Genomic DNA, 16,986 nt, shown 5'->3' on the forward strand with positions numbered 1-16,986 from the left:
GACAACCACTGGGGACAGCAATGGGGTGTCCTTGCTGCTGGGTGGGGTCAAAAATCCACAGGGAAAAAAGGGAAGGAAAGGGAAAATGGGAGTGGGAAGTGAAAGGGAAAATGGGAAGGGAAAATAGGAAAGAGGAAGGGAAAATAGGAAAGAGGAAGGGAAAAGGGAGAAAGGGAGAAAGGAAAGGGGAAAGGAAAGGAAAAGGGAAAGGGAAAGGGGAGGAGAGGAAAGGAAAGGAGAGGAAAGGAGAGGAAGGAAGGGAAGGGAAGGGAAAGGAAAGGAAAGGAAAGGAAAGGAAAGGAAAGGAAAGGAAAGGAAAGGAAAGGAAAGGAAAGGAAGGAAAGGAAAGGAAAGGAAAGGAAAGGAAAGGAAAGGAAAGGAAAGGAAAGGAAAGGAAAGGAAAGGAAAGGAAAGGAAAGGAAAGGAAAGGAAAGGAAAGGAAAGGAAAGGAAAGGAAAGGAAAGGAAAGGAAAGGAAAGGAAAGGAAAGGAAGGAAAGGAAAGGAAAGGAAAGGAAAGGAAAGGAAAGGGAAAGGGAAAGGGAAAGGGAAAGGGAAAGGGAAAGGGAAAGGGAAAGGGAAAGGGAAAGGGAAAGGGAAAGGGAAAGGGAAAGGGAAAGGAAAGGCTCCCTCCCTTTTCCCTTGCCAGCCCTTACCTCCATCACCTCCTTGCGGATGTCGACGATGCGGAACCAGTGCAGGAGCTGGGGGAACCCCTCCAGTTTGGCATTGCGCTCCTGCAGGGCCACCTTCCTCTTGCAGGACAGCTGCCGGCTGAAATACTTCACCAGTTTGCTCTGGAAAAGAAGGGGAAGCCCTCATGGGATCCCCCACCGGCAGCTGGGGCTCTGCTCTCCGCTCTGCCCCATCCCAAAAGGCTCAAAATTCTGCCCCAAAACGCTCCTGCTGCCAAGAGCATCGAGATTTGGTGTCCAAGAGGGAATTTCCCTCCCAAAAAATCTCTTTATCAGCTCCTTCACCTCAAATTCAGCACTGGGGTCTCATTCAGGGGGTGGGCAGCCCTTGGCACCCCCTGTGGGTGTGAGGGGGACAAGGGGACAGGCACCACTTTTCTCACAAACGCTGCCCAGCCACCCACAGGACACTTTTCCCATTTCTATTCCCAACCTCAGGGCCAAGAGACCCTTAAAGGACACAGTCCCCTCTCTTACACTCAGATTTGATGCCAAGAACCCCTCAAACATCCCCCAAAGTCGCACTCCCCTCTTTTCCCCCCTACAAAAACCCTACAAGGGGAGCAGCCACAGCATCACACCCCAAGGCTGCAATGTGGCATTTTCTCCTCATTCCCCCCTCACCAAACCAAATCTTCCTCTCTGCTCTTTTGCAGCCCCATCCCTGCTCGGATCATCTCCCAAATCCCCCAAATCCGTCCAGCCCGAGGCCGAAGCCGTTCCCAGCCACAGCCCAGCTCCCAAAATGAAGCTGCCCTCCTTTTTTTGGGAATTCAGAGCAGGGCTGGGAAGCTGCAGGGATTTCCTGCTCCTGCTTTTCCAGCTGGGTGATTCCTCGGTGTCTGCAGCACTAGATGGTGCTGTACCCCTGCTCCTGCACACCCCAAAATCAGCCGGGTGAAATTCGGGGTGATTTGGGATACAGGGGTGAGGAGAGAACCTCCTGGTGGGATTTGGGAGTTTTCCCATCTTTCCTGGAAATTAAATTTCCCCAATTTTCCCCACTCTTTCCCCATTCCCAGCTCACCTCCGCATGTTGGTGGTGGGGGCTGCCCCGTCCCCAGCCCCATTCCCACAGCAGAACCCTGATTTTGGCACTGGGGATGCTCAGAAATAAATCACCTTTATTCCCTTTGGGATCCCACCTGGAGAGGCAGAACGGAGAACAGGCCGGGGGCAGGATGGGGATGTTTTAGGGATTTCTTTTCCTGGTGTTTTGTGTCCATGCAAGAGCATTTTTTGGGAGACAGGAGAGGCCTCTGCGTGTGTTCAAAGTGCCTGGGGCTGCTTCAGCTCCAAAAGCCTGGAGTGTGTTTGGGGTGTGAGATCCAGGCTGATCCTTAAACCTTTGATTGTCTGTTTTGGGAATGTTTTTCCTTAAAAATCAGCCCTGGAAGTGGAGCAGGGCTCTGCAGAACTCTGGGTTCCCTGCAGCCCCCAGGTCCGGCTTTGCCTCATTTTTGGGGGTTGATTTTCAGGGATTAATCAGAGGTTGCCATCACCCCCAAAATCACCCCCAGGTGGGTGAGGGCCCTGCCAGGAGCTCAGGACAGGGTTGTCACCTCCTGGCAACTTCTCCCCATCCTCAGCCTGGCTACCAGGGATTAATTCCTGAAAATTAACTCCCAAAAATGAGGCAAATCCAGACCTGGGAGGCTGCAGGGAACCCAGAGCTCTGCTCCACTTCCAGGGCTGATTTTTAAGGAAAAACATTCCCAAAACAGACAATCAAAGGTTTAAGGATCAGCCTGGATCTCACACCCCAGACACGCTCCTGAAGCAGCCCCAGGCACTTTGAACGCACGCAGAGGCCTCTCCTGGCTCCCAAAAAATGCTCTTGCATGGACACAAAACACCAGGAAAAGAAATCCCTAAAAAATCCCCATCCTGCCCCGGCCTGTTCTCCGTTCTGCCTCTCCAGGTGGGATCCCAAAGGGAATAAAGGTGATTTATTTCTGAGCATCCCCAGTGCCAAAATCAGGGTCCTGGTGTGGGAATGGGGCTGGGGACGGGGCAGCCCCCACCACCAACATGCGGAGGTGAGCTGGGAATGGGGAAAGAGTGGGGAAAATTGGGGAAATTTAATTTCCAGGTGGGGGAAATCAACACCACAGAGCCCTTGAGTGACAGGAGGGGTCATTTTTAACCCAAAAGAGGATATTGCTGGGATGCATAGGTGCTCTACTCCATGGATTTCCAGGGAAAAAGAAGCCCAAAACCCCACTGTAAAATCCAGAGGCTCTCGGTGTTCGATGGGGATGGAAAGGGGAGGGAATCCATCTCCCGCTCATCCCGGCACGGAGCACGTTTGGGAAACGCCGCGTTCCTGCTGTGGCACAGCCTCCTCCGTGCCTCAGTTTCCCCTCCCGGAGGCGGGCAGGGGGCACGAGGAGAGGGGCGGCAATCCCGCGGATCCCCCCCTTCCTGCGGGTGGAATCTGATGCTGGATTTTCCTGCGGAGCTGGGGTTGATCTCCCACCTTCCCAGCGCCTCTCCCTGCTGCATCCCTGCCCGGGGGGAGGCAGGAGGGATGCTCTGGGATGAAGGAGTGAAACCGCCAGGATTTCCGTATCTTTGGGGGATCCAGCAGCTCCTGGAACCCCGCAGCAGCTCCCTGGAAACAGCCCCGGGGGCACAGGAGCGATGTCCCCGCTCCATGTCATTCCACAGGATCTCGGGTGACCCCGGCCAGGAGAGGGGCCGGGATCACCCAGGGCTGGAGCCGGATTTCCCAATCAGGATTTCTCAACCCTTCCCATCAGTCCGAGCGGGAATTTCCCTGGGATCATCCCAAACCCAGCACGGCTGCTCCCCCCAGCCTCGGCAGGTTCCCAGCCGGTCTCCAAGGAGCCACAGGGCGGCTGTTCCCCCCTGGAATGGGATCCTTGACATCAGCCAGGCTGGAGACAGCACCAGCCCTGCCTGGAGACCGGGACAGGCACTGGAAAACCCAGGAGGGGGAAGTTCATTCATTCATCTGGTACCCGGTGAGCTACGAGAAATGCCCATCCCATCCCATCCCATCCCATCCCATCCCATCCCATCCCATCCCATCCCATCCATCCTCCTTCCATCCCACCCCACCCCATCCCATCCCATCCCATCCCATCCCATACCTTTCCTTCCCCACCCAATCCCATTCCCCATCCCATCCATCCTCCTTCCACCCCATCCCTTTCCATTCTGTGCCATCCTCTCATTTCTTTCCTGCTATTCTTTCTCTTCCCTCCCATCCATCCCATCCCATCCCATCCCATCCCACCCCATCCCATCCCGATTAGCACATCCTCTCGCTTCACTTCTTCTGCACCCCTAAAAATCCTTTTCTGTGACAAGAAACACGACCAGAGCGGCTCCCTCCAAGGGGCTCGTTATTCCAGAGGCACCTGGAGCAGCCTGGGGCTGGGGAATTCCTTGCCACGGTTCAATTTTCTCTCTCAGGGCTCTCCCAAGGTCCTGTTGGGCTTGTGAGATGTTTCTGCCTCTGCTCATGCTTTATTTCGGGAGATGCTAAATGGTGTCGGGGGTTTTGCTGGTAGTAGAGGAGCCAAAATGTCTCCATCCAGCATCCTGGGAGGATCCAACTCTGGGAGAAGTGCACTGTGCTCGCCCATGGTATGAGACAGCAGAGAATCCACACGTTCAGGCAGTGAAAATCACAAAATCATGGAATGGTTTGGGTTGGAAGGAGCTTAAAGCTCATCCAGTTCCACCCCATGGGCAGGGACACCTCCCACTGTCCCAGGCTGCTCCAAGCCCCATCCAGCCTGGCCTTGGGCACTGCCAGGCATCCAGGGGCAGCCACAGCTGCTCTGGGCAAATCCCAGTGCTGGGACAGCATCTCCAGAGCCTGTGGAGGTTTGGGAATGGCCACAGCTCTTTCCTCAGAGCCTCTTCCCATTCTCACCACACAGCAGCCAAAAGTATCTTGGGAGAGTTCCCCGTTCCTGGCAGGAGCAGAGCAGGACAGGGAGAGGGAAGTGTTGATCCTGGAGCCATCCACCAGTTCCTGGGAGCCCTGACCCTCATTTTGACACTGGGATGGGGTTTAACCCCACAGACAGTGCTGTGGGACAGTTGGGAATATCTCCCAGTTCTGAGCAAATTTTCCTTCTGCTGTTCCCAAACTCCACTGATCACACCACCTCCTATCCATATTTACACCCCAAACTCCACCAAACACATCATCCCCTATCCATATTTACACCCCAACCCCAAATTTAAAACCATAAATCCCAGCTGCCACACTTGGACAGGGATAAAATCCCACAGCCCAGGCAGGGCTGAGGGATAAACACTCAGCTCCTTCTGGATGCTGCCCCATAGGAAGCAAAACCAGTCTCGATTCCCACTCCAGGTGGTTTATCCCAGCTGCTGCCTTGGTTCCCACTGGAACCTGTCCCAAGGCATAAAGAAGACCCAAAAAGCCTCCCAGCTCCAAGGATTGCCCCTGGAACCATGGAATCCATCCCAAAAAATTCTGTACAGCAGGAGGCAGGAGGATGGGAGCTCAGCCTATCTTAAGGTGGCTTAAAAAAAAAAAAAAAAAAAAAAAAAAAAAAAAAAAAAAAAGACAGAAAAAACTTCTATTAATCCAGCAAAATCAACGTTTAGCCTATGAAGATTAACCAAAACCCCACGGATTCTCCCTTTTTATTCCAGGCTCATGCTGACACAAGGGCTGGGCACTGTCCCCAGTGCCACATCCCAGGTCACCCCTCCCTGTGCCATGGCACTGCCTGGCCCAGCCTCTGCTGCCCCCAGACGGGAAAGGGAAGAGGCACAGAAGTGTGAGACTCAGAGTCTGTGCCACGTCCTTGGGACGTGCTGGTGGCAGCAGGGACTCAGGGACACAGAGACTCGGGGACCTGGGGACTCAGGGCCAAGCTGAGCTCCTGCTGACGCTGGTGGCAACCCAGGACAATGCCAGGAGCCAGCCCAGGGCTGGCATTGGGAATGTGGCCCTGGGTTCACTCCCCTCATGGGAATCACCCTGGGGTCTGAGGTGAAAAACAACCAGAGAGTGTCAGCAGGGATGTCCTTGGCTGGAACATCCCCAGCTCCTGGTTTGGGGGTGTTTTAGGGATGGCAGTGCCAGGGTTCCCTGAGGCTGGCACTGAGGGATCCATAGGGGCTGGAGAGGCATGAGACAGCAGAGAATCCACACGTTCAGGCAGTAAAAATCACAAAATCGTGGAATGGTTTGGGTTGGAAGGAGCTTAAAGCTCATCCACCCCATGGAGAGGAACACCTTCCACCTGAGTGATCCAGTGCTTTCCTGTGAGTATTTGTAGGATAACAATCCCCTGACCTCCTCCAAACCCTTCACCCAGCCCCATCTGAGCTGCCCCAGTGGCACTGAGATGCTGGGAAGGAGCATCCCACCAGGATGGCATCCCCCCAAAAACCTCCAAACCCTTCATCCAGCCTGTCTGAGCTGCTCAAGTGGCACTAGGAAGGAGCATCCCACCAGAATGGCATCCCCCAAAAACCTCCAAACACTTCATCCAGCCCTGTCTGAGCTGCCCCAGTGGCACTGGGATGCTGGAAAGGAGCATCCCACCAGAATGGCACCCCCCAAAAAACCTCCAAACCCTCCATCCAGCCCCAGTTTGGTTGCCCAGTGGTACTGGGATGCTGGAAGGAGCATCCCATTAGGATGGCATCCTCCAAAAACCTCCAAACCCTTCATCCAGCCCATCTGAGCTGCTCCAGTGACACTGGAATGCTGGGAAGGAGCATCCGACCCGGATAACATCCCCCAAAAACCTCCAAACCCTTCCTCCAGCCCCAGTTTGGCTGCCCCAGTGGCACTTGGACGATGGAAGGAGCATCCCACCAGGATTGCTCCACCACACTCCCCTCCATGTCCATGGCACGCAGACAGGGAATCCTCAGTGCTGACCTCAACGAGGCAAATCACTCCATGTGGGATGAGCTTCTGGAATCCTGCACCTCCTGGCAGGTTCTCCTGGCATTTGGAGCCTGGTGCATCCCAAAAAGTCTCCAGCACACCCCAAAAAGTCTCCAGCACACCCCAAAACCACTGTTATCCCTCTCCTGAAGTAGCTCCAGGACCAACAGCTCCCAGCCCCTCACACAGAGATTTGGGATGAACCAGGGCTGGGATCAAGGGATGGGAGCGGGAATGAGCACAATTTGGAATGCAGAGCAGGGAGCTGCACCCCAAACCTGGGGGGCGTCCCCACGAATGGCACAGCAGTGACGTGGTGACACCCCGGTTGTCCCCACAGCCCTGGGGAGCAGGAGCAGCAGGACAGGGTGCTCCAGTCACATCCAGAGCCATGAGCTGCCCCACAGAGGGGCTGCAGGAGCAGCTGCAAGGCCTGAGAGGGATCAGGCTCTGAAACCCCCCCAGCTCAGCGCCAGCCGCCCCCCACAGCAGCAGCACAGCCCCGCTGGCGTCTCCCAGGGTCACGGCCTCGCTCCTCCTGCTCTGTGCCAGCTGCAGGGATCCCACTCAGCCCCGGCAATCCCTGGTGTTCCCTGCCCGTCCCAGCCCACCCACCTCCTGCTGAACCACAAATCCACCCCAGCAGGGGCTCAGAACTCTCCAAAAGGAGCCTCATCCCCTGGGAGGCAGGGGTGGGGGAGGGGAGAAGGCAGCTGGGCTGGGAGGGAGGGATGCAGGTGGGCCAGGGGGGATGCAGGTGGGCATGGGGGATGCAGGTGAGCCAGGGAATGCAGGTGGCATGGGGATGCAGGTGAGCCAGGGGATGCAGGTGGGCATGGGGGATGCAGGTGGGCATGGGGGGATGCAGATGAGCCAGGGGATGCAGGTGGGCATGGGGGATGCAGGTGGGCATGGGGGATGCAGGTGAGCCAGGGAATGCAGGTGGGCATGGGGGATGCAGGTGAACCAGGGAACGCAGGTGGGCATGGGGGATGCAGGTGAGCCAGGGAACGCAGGTGGGCATGGGGGATGCAGCCACCTGGGCCAGCTGGATTCTGCTGGAAGGGATTCAGGTGGGCTGAGGGGATGCACCTCAGGGAAGGGGATTCAGCCAGGACCAGGGGATGCAGCCCCGTGGAAGGGATGCAGCCAAGCCCGTTGGGATGCAGCCTGCCACAAGTAATGCAGGTGGGCCGAAGGGATGCAGTCCAGGGAAAGGGATGCAGGCAGCAGGGGTGCAGGTGGGGCCGATGGGATGCAGGAAGGTGGAAGGGACGGAGCAGGAACCTGATGGAAGGGACGGAGCAGGAAGGGATGGGGCCAGGCCGGGGGATGCAGGAAGGGGGGAGGGGATGCAGGTGGGCCGGGAGATCAGGTGGGCTGGGGGATGGATGCAGGTGGGGCGGGGGGATGGATACAGGTGGGCCGGGGGATACCGGGGGATACCGGGGATGGATGCAGGTGGGGCCGGGGGATACCGGGGGATACCGGGGGATGGATGCAGGTGGGCCGGGGATGGATACAGGTGGGCCAGGGGATCCAGGTGGGCCAGGGGATGGATGCAGGTGGGCCAGGGGATGGATGCAGGTGGGCCGGGGATGGATGCAGGTGGGCCGGGGGATGCCGCCTGCGGGCAGTGGAAGCCGGGGGAGGGACGCGGCCGGGCCGGGGGATTGCCGGGGGATACCGGGAGGATGCCGGGGGATACCGGGGCGCTGCGGCCGTGGCCGGGCGGCCCCGGTGGGTGCCGGCAGTCGGGGCTCGGTGGTCCCGGACCCACCTCGGGGCCACCTGCAGAGCGCGCAGCCTCACTCGGGCGCACCGCAGCGCCGCGGGGGAACCCGCCGCGGCCCGGGGGGGGTGGGGGGGGAGACCGATGGGGGGGTGTTGATGTTGGGGGGGGTCGGCGGGCCCGTACCTCCAGGGTGCGGATCTCCTTCTGCGTGAGGTCGTTGGAGGCGGCGCACTTGGTGCGGAGCCCCTCCAGGTTGGAGGATGCTGATGTCGATCATGTTCTGGACCAGCTCGCACTGCTGCAGCGCCTTCTGCAGACTCAGCTCCTGCTCCTCGCTCCTCGTCATGTTGTCCTCATCCATCGCTCGCCGCCCCCCCCTCCCCCCCGCCCGCCCGCCCTCCCCTCCGCCCGCCGCCGCCGCGGGCCCCCCCCTCCGCTCGGCTCCGCTCGCCGGCCCCCGCCGCCGCTCAGCCCCGCTCGGCCGCGGCCCGCAGCATCGCGGTGCCCACCGAGCCGTCAGCGCGGCGCCGCCGCCGCTACCCCCCCCCCGGCGCGGCGGGGCGGGGGCGGGGGCGGCGCGCTCCGGCTCCGCGGGGGCCGCGCTCGCTGCGCGCCGCTCCGCGCGGGAACCCCCGCACACCCCCGGGCCGGCAGCCCCGGGCCCGGCAGCGCCGCGGCGTCCGCATCGCCCCCGCACCCACACGCGCATCAGCATGCTCACCCCCGTCAGCACCCTCACCAGCGTCAGCACCCCCACACCACCTTCAGCACCCCTGCAACCTTATCGACACCCCCATCGTCAGCAACACACCCCCCCAAGCTCTATCAACATCTCCCCCCAACCTTATCAACATCCCCATTGTCATCAACACGCCCCCTCCAAGCTTATCACATCCCTCCAGCTTTATCATCACCCCCAGCCCCATCATCCCCACACCTCCTCATCCTCATCATCACCCCCCCTCCATCAATATCTCCCCAACATTATCATCACCCCTAACCCCATCACTCCCATCCCATCACCTTCCCATATCCCCCCCTTGCTCAGACCCCCATCCTCATCAACATCCCCCCAACCTTATCAACACCTCCATTCTCATCACTCCAATCCCATCACCTCTATCCCCATCATCTTCCACTATCCCTATCCCCCCCTCACCCACACCCCCATCCTCTCAACACCCCCCTACTTTATCAATACCCCCATCCTCATCACCCCTAACCCTATCACCCCCCATCACCTTTCCATCTTCATCGTCACCCCCCATCTTCATCACCCCCAGCCCCCACACTTCCCACCATCCCACCATCCCCACCTCATCCTCATCAGCACCCTCATTCTCATTGCCAACCCATCCCTATCCCCATCCACCCCATGCCTCAAACCTCCACATCTCTCCATCCCTCATCACCATCCTTCCATCCCCATCCCCCATTCAAACACCTCCCCATCCTCACAGGAATTTCCCCATTCCCATCCCATCCCTCTCCCCCATCCATCTCCCCCCATCCCTATTCCCATCCCCATCCCCCCAGTCCATCCATGCTCATCCCAGTCCCTGTGACCCCAGGAATGGGACAGGAGGGGAGCACCAGGGGGCAAGAGGGCAGGGAGGATGAGGGGGATTGAAATTGGGGTCTGGGATAATGGGAGGGATGGAAATGGGGGGTCTGGGATAATTGGGGGGTCTGGGATAATGGGGAGTAAATGAGGAAGGGGAACTTGGACATTGGGAGCTGGGGAAATGAGGGGGGGGCTGGAAATGGGGTGGTGGGGGCATTGGGGTGGATAATAGCGGCTGGGGAATGTGGGGGACTTGAGGTAATGGGGGGAAATGGGGCATCATGGGGGCTGGGGCAGAGATGGAGAATGGAAATGGGGGCTCTGGGGAAATGGGAAGGTCTGGGGCACTGGGAGGATCTGGGGCACTGGAGGGAGCATTGGAGGGTCTGGAGCACTGGGAGATCTGGGGAAATGGAGGGGTCTGGGACACTGGAGGATCTGGGGGTATTTGGGGGAGCATTGGAGGGTCTGGGACATTGGAGGGTCTGGGGCACTGGGGGGGGTTCAGGGGATTCCTGCTCTGGGGCAATGGAGGCCAAACCTGGCCAACACTCGGGAATTATTCCGGGAGAGACGGAGCCAGGATGGTGCTCCCCGAGCCTTCACCTGCTCCAGGCACAGCGTCCTCAGAGCTGTGACCTCCCTGCCTCTGGATGTGTGACTTCATTCCCAGCTGGCGTCCCAATGCCAGCCCCTCCCAGCTCCGGGGAGCACAAAGCCAAATTCCCAATGCTTTATCTGTGCCCACAGTGGCCAACTCCCTCCGAGTTGGGATATGGCTAAAAAGCTGGGAAATTGCTGATTTTTTTGCCTTTTTTTTAATTAGAAATTTTAAGTTTTTAATTTCCAGGCTCATTCCCAAGCTGGAATGTCCCTTTTCTGTCCTGTCCCCAAGGCTGGCTGTGACATCAAATACTGCCAGGGAAGGGAAGGGAAGGGAAGGGAAGGGAAGGGAAGGGAAGGGAAGGGAAGGGAAGGGAAGGGAAGGGAAGGGAAGGGAAATATGAAATAAATTACAAGCAGGGAGACTCCACTGGGATAAAAGCACCCATCCCAAAAGCCTGCAGCTGCAGGGATGTTGGGTGTCCATCAAACCTCATCCTTCCCAAAAGTCCCTACAGCAGCCTGTGGGATAGCTCCCATGCTTGGAGCTGGCCATGGTCTGGAGAGGGTTGGATGAACATTCCAGGCAGTGGGAATGGCACAGTCAGTCCATATAAAAATATCTGGTAATATTTTAATTGACTTCTGTGGGTTTTGCCCATGATGAGAAAAGAGTTTGGAGTGACTCAGAGTCTGTAAACTGGGTTAATGTTCCCTCAGTGCCAAAGGTGCTCTTCCAGGCATGACATCCTGCTGGCAAGGGAGAGGGGAATGCCCTGGCATGGCCACTCCACCCTGGCAAACCAACACCATTTCACCACACCAGGGGTTTCCCACCTAATTCCCCCAAAACCCCCCCATGAGGGTTCATTGCTCCAGCTTGGGGTGAGCTGCTCCTTTGGGTATCAGCATTGGGATTTCCTGGTTATTTATATGGCAAAGAACTTCTTCAGCTCCACATGGGGTGGGGGGCACCCCTGGCATATCAGCTCTCAGGGAGCACCTGTTTAATCCTCTGTGGAAGAGCATCTCTGTCCCATCACCTCTGTCCTGTCATGCCTGTCCCATAACCTCTGTCCCATCACCTGTCATCATCTCTGTCCTATCATCCCTGTCACCATCATCTCTGTCCCCACCATCCTGTCCCTTCAACCCTGTCACCATCACCTCTGTCCCATCATCTCTGTCATCATCTCTGTCCTATCATCGCTGTCACCATCATTTTTGTCCCTTCAACCCTGTCACCATCATCTTTGTCCCCATCGTCTCTCACCATCATCCCTGCCACCCATCATGTCTGTCCCCACCATCCTATCCATCATCCCTGTCATCATCATCTCTGTCATCATCCCTGTCTCTTCAACCCTGTCACCATCATCCCTGTCCCTTCAACCGTGTTGCCATCACCCCTGTCCCATCACCTCTGTCCCATTATCCCTGTCACCATCATCACTGTCCCTTCAACCCTGTCCCCATCATCCCCTGTCCCTTTAACCCTGTTCCCATCACATCCATCCCATTATCTGTGTCCCCCATCACCCCTGCCACCATCATCTCTGTCCCCACCATCCTGTCCCCATCATCCCTGTCATCATCCCTGTCCCTTCAACCCTGTCACCATAACCTCTGTCCCATCACCTCCGTCCTACCATCCCTGTCCCCATCATCCCTGCCACCATCATTTCTGTCACCATCATCTCTGTCCCTTCAACCCTGTCACTATCATCTCTGTCCCATCATCCTTGTCACCATCACAACTGCCCCATCATCTGTCTCCTCATCTCCATCACCCTCATTCCTGTCACCATCCCCCTGTCCCATCATCCCTGTCCCCATGACCTCTGTCCCCATCAGCTCTGTCCCACCTTTCCTATCCCATCATCTCCATCCCATCACCTCTGTCCCATCACCTGTACCATCATCCCTGTCCCCATCATCTCTGTCCCATCAACACTGTCACCACCATGCCTGTCCACCTTCCCTGTCGCATCATCTCCATCCCATCAGCTCTGTCACCGCTACCTCTGTCCCACCACCTCAGTCCCCTCATCTCCAGCCAGGAGGGAAATCAGGGCCATCCCAGGGGCACACACCCACCAGTTTAACCCCATTAAACAACACCCCAAAGATTTTGCCTGCTCTGGAGCCAGGATTTATTAATGATGGGGAAACACCTGGAAAAACCCATGTAGGAGGACAAGAGCCACCCCAAGCAAAGGCAGATCCACGGGGAGAGCAGCAGCTCCTGGATCCCAGGAGGTGCAGAGGAAAATCCCAGCTCCCGGCTGTTCCCAGGTGCCCGGGAAGGACCTGGAGGCTCCGAAGGGAAGGGCCATCTGTCACGGCTGTCACGTGCCCAGAGGGTCAGCTGAGGCTGCTGCCCTCAGCCTCCAGCTCCTGCTTTCCTTTATGGGGCTGCAGGGGAAAAAAATGGGGAAAAGCCAAGGAAAGCAGCTGCCCTCCAGCAGATTTTTGAGGTTTTATAGGATCCAGCCTGGAGCTCTTGATGTTTTCACTTCCCTTGTCAGTAATAGCACTTTTATAGGGATTTTTTTGCCTGCCCTGTATCTCTGCTTCCCAATGGATTGCTTCCCATCCACATTCCACCTGTGTTTTTCAGGCCTGTGCCTCTGACTCCTGCCTGCTTTACTTTCTGGGATGAGAACAGCAGTGGAGCATCGCTCCAGCAGCCTGGGCTGATTCTGCCCTCCAAACTACTTCTCTAAAGGAGGCTCCAGGGCTTTTCCAGAGGCACTGGGAAGCAGCAGGGACAGGGATGAAGGCACTTTGTGCTGGCAGCCACCTCTGGAGTTTGCTGCTCCTGTCGCACTGGGAGGATCCCAGATCTCCTCTCCTCAGGTGTCTTTGCACCCAAAGGTGCCCCTCTCATCCCATCGGTGTTCTGAGGGCAGGTGCACTGTGCTTTCCCAAAACTTTGATCCAGCAATTCCTGCTGCCATGATGTCCCCAGGATTGCTGGTGAACATCAGCACCATGCTCTTCCCACAATCACAGAATCATGGAATGGCTTGGGTTGGAAGGGTCCTTAAAGGTCACTCGTTCCAGGGACAGCAGGATGGGGGGATTCTCCCTCTCCACTCAGGTGAGATCTCAGTGGGAACACTGGGGCTCAGCACAGAGGGACCTGGAGCTGCTGGAGTGAGCCCAGAGGAGGGCATGGAGATGCTGCAAGGGCTGGATACAGGCTGGGAGAGCTGGGGGTGCTCACCTGGAGAGCTCAGAGCCCCTTGCAGGGCCTGAAGGGGCTCCAGGAGAGCTGCAGAGGGACTGGGGACAAGGGATGGAGGGACAGGACACAGGGAATGGCTCCCAGTGCCAGAGGGCAGGGCTGGATGGGATACTGAGCAGGAATTGCTCCCTGTGAGGGTGGTTAAGGGCTGGGACGGCATTCCCAATGCAGTTATCCCCGGGATCCCGGGATTTCTGCCACAGCCGGGATTTCCCGGGTCCCGCCCGCCCCCTCAGGCCGGCCCCGCCCCGCAGCTCTCGCGCGCCAGGCGGAGCTCTCGCGAGACTTCCCAAGATGGCGCCGGCGGGCAGCGCAAACCTGCCGTGGTACGGCCGGGAGCGGGGGCACACCGGGACACCGAGATACCGGGGTAACGCGGCGGGAGCTGCCCCGGCGCTCACTGCCCTCTCCTTTCCTTCCCCGCTGCAGGGTGGAGAAGTACCGTCCGCAGGCGCTGTCCGAGCTGGTATCTCACCGGGACATCCTCAGCACCGGTAGTTAATCCCTCCCCGCGCGGTGACCCCCCCGCCGGTCCCGGCTGTCCCCCAGCCCTGTTATCCCGGTGTTATCCCATTGTTATCCCATTGTTATCCCGTTATCCCGCAGTGCAGCGCTTCATCAGCGAGGATCGGCTCCCCCATCTGCTCCTCTATGGGCCGCCCGGTACCGGGAAGACATCCACCATCCTGGCCTGTGCCCGACAGCTCTACCGGGAGCGGGAGTTCGGTTCCATGGTGCTGGAGGTGAGCGGGAACGCGGTGGGGTGGGATTGGGATGGGATCCATGGCATTGGGATGGGATCCATGGGATGGGAAAGGATGGGATGGGATCTATGGGACGGGATGGGAAGAGAAAGCATGAGAGAAAGGATGAGGAGAATAGAATGGGAAGGGATGGAGTGGGATGGAAGGAGAATGGATGGGAAGGAATGGGATGGGGTGAAGAAGAAAAGGGATGGGATGTGATAGGATAGAATGGGAAGGGAAGGGATGGGATCCATGGGATCTATGGGATGGGATGGGATGGGATGGAATTAGATGAGATGGAATGAGATGGAATGGGATGCAAGGATGTGGATCCACACCGTTCCCTTCCAGCTCAACGCCTCCGATGACCGGGGCATTGACATCGTCCGAGGGCCCATCCTGAGCTTTGCCAGCACCAGGACCATCTTTAAGTAAGTGCTGGGTCTGGGCTTCCCAAAACTCCCCATCTCTTTGGCACCCTCCTGCCCTGGCACTTGGATTGGGAAGGGGATTTGGGAGGGCAGGAACATGCCCAGCAAGCAGGGAGGGTGAGGATGCAAGAGGGGCTTCTCAGGAGCCAGCCTGGGAACAAACATCCCATCCCAGCACCAAACCCGCCTTTTCTTAGGAAAGGCTTCAAGCTGGTGATCCTGGATGAAGCCGATGCCATGACCCAGGATGCTCAGAACGCCCTGAGGAGAGGTGAGGGAATCCAACCCCATGGGAATCCCACACTGTGGGCAGCCATGGCCTCATCCAGCCCTCACAGGGTGGGAATCAGGACGAGGCAGCCCCAGGACCCTCCTCCCCTCCCTCCTTTTGGCAGTGATCGAGAAGTTCACAGAGAACACGCGGTTCTGCCTCATCTGTAACTACCTCTCCAAGATCATTCCTGCCCTGCAGTCCCGCTGCACCCGCTTCCGCTTCGGGCCCCTGACCCCGGAGCTGATGGTGCCGCGGCTCCAGCACGTCATCCAGGAGGAGGGGTGAGTGGGGATCCCCCCTGTGCCCCATGCCCTGCCAGGGAGGAGCAGCAGGCCGGACTCCCATGGTGTTGTGTTCCAGGGTGGACGTGACCGAGGACGGGATGAAGGCTCTGGTGACCCTCTCGAGCGGGGACATGCGCAGGGCCCTTAATATCTTGCAGGTGGGACTGTGGCCATCAGCCCCTGGCCAGCTGAGCTGGAGGGGCTTCTTCATCCTCCCTGTTCCCTCCTCTTCCTCAGAGCACCTCCATGGCCTTTGGGAAGGTGACAGAGGAGAACGTTTACACCTGCACGGGACATCCCCTCAAGTCTGACATCGCCAACATCCTCGACTGGATGCTGAACCAGGATTTTTCCACAGCCTACCGCAGTATCCTCTACCCTGGGGGTCATTCCCAGCTGGGATAAGTCCTGCTCCTTCCCAGGGATCTCTGTGGCCTCTGGGGTGGGTGCTGTTCACTGGGGAGGCTCTTGGGGTTGCTGGAAAGATGAGGAGTGGGATGTGGCAGGGAAACACCTGGAAGCAAGGCCTTGACTCGCTCTCATCAGAAATCATGGAGCTGAAAACGCTGAAGGGCCTGGCCCTGCAGGACATCCTCACTGAGATCCATCTCTTCGTGCACAGAGGTGGGGAAAGGCTCTGCCTCCAGATGATCCTGGAGAGGCCAAGCTTCCCCCTGGCCTTCACTGAGTGTTTCCTTCTCTCCACAGTTGACTTCCCCCCCTCCATCCGCATCCAGCTGCTGATCAAGCTGGCAGACATCGAGTAAGTGTCACTGCCCCACTGTGGGGACCCTGGGGTGGCTCCTGGTGGTTCCTGGGTACTGCTGGCACACAGCCCATGGCTGTGGGGGGCACACATAATGCTGGAAACCCCCAAAGCTGCCCTTGGTCCCTCTCCAGGTACCGCCTGGCTGCTGGCACCAGCGAGAAGATCCAGCTGAGCTCCCTCATCGCCGCCTTCCAGGTCACCAGGGACCTGGTGGTGGCTGAAGCCTGATCCTGCCGGGTGGATCTGCTGCTGGATTTGGGAAGGACCATCAGCCCCATGCCTGGAGCTGCTTCCTGCAGCTTCCCAGATCTTTTTGGAAGCCTTGAGCGCACAGTCAGGGTAAAAAGGTTGTTTTTTAGCATTATTCCCAATGGGAAAATACAGGTGCCTCCAAAGCCCAGCAGGTCGCACTGGTCTTTGATTTTCCCTCCTGAAAGGAGCTGGGGGGTTAGGGATGCACCAGCTTTCAGTGTTCAGCTGTTCCCAAGGGAAAAACAACATCCTGGTGATGTCTGGAGGAGAATTCCCTCCACAAAGTCTGCCAGCACACAAGGGAACGTGCTGTTGCTCCAGCCACCAGCTAAGCTGGAGGATGGGGACAAACAAAACACTTCTGCATGCTCAGCATGTCTGGGAATTTGGCTGATTGAGTGCCACGCTGCAGCTCGGAGAGAAAACAACAGAGGAATGGGGGCAGGGGGTGGGGTGAAGCCACCTCTTCCC

At 57.9% G+C, this 16,986-nt stretch overlaps 2 protein-coding genes across 3 annotated transcripts in view; one reads left to right on the forward strand and one right to left on the reverse strand.

The window, feature by feature from the left end:
- Positions 1-8,703, reverse strand: part of KSR2 (kinase suppressor of ras 2) — an 83,631-nt gene extending 74,928 nt beyond the window's left edge. The window contains 3 exon segments of the mRNA XM_059485219.1: positions 655-795; positions 8,526-8,600; positions 8,602-8,703. Of these exon segments, the coding sequence (XP_059341202.1) occupies positions 655-795; positions 8,526-8,600; positions 8,602-8,703 (318 nt within the window).
- A 5,350-nt stretch (positions 8,704-14,053) lies between these two features.
- Positions 14,054-16,663, forward strand: RFC5 (replication factor C subunit 5). Of its 2 annotated transcripts, XM_059485179.1 has the most exons (11): positions 14,062-14,085; positions 14,189-14,253; positions 14,366-14,502; positions 14,857-14,936; positions 15,134-15,207; positions 15,332-15,491; positions 15,571-15,652; positions 15,732-15,861; positions 16,041-16,118; positions 16,203-16,257; positions 16,395-16,663. In XM_059485179.1, exons 3-11 carry the CDS (start codon positions 14,491-14,493, stop codon positions 16,489-16,491), a joined length of 768 nt encoding a protein of 255 aa, XP_059341162.1. In that variant the 5' UTR covers positions 14,062-14,085; positions 14,189-14,253; positions 14,366-14,490; the 3' UTR covers positions 16,492-16,663. The 2 variants fall into 2 exon arrangements, with proteins under 2 accessions (XP_059341160.1, XP_059341162.1); XM_059485177.1 differs by having other exon boundaries at positions 14,054-14,085; positions 16,041-16,257.
- Positions 16,664-16,986: the final 323 nt, after the last annotated feature.

Source organism: Ammospiza nelsoni, chromosome 18 (genome assembly GCF_027579445.1).
Source record: "Ammospiza nelsoni isolate bAmmNel1 chromosome 18, bAmmNel1.pri, whole genome shotgun sequence".
NCBI lineage: Eukaryota > Metazoa > Chordata > Aves > Passeriformes > Passerellidae > Ammospiza > Ammospiza nelsoni.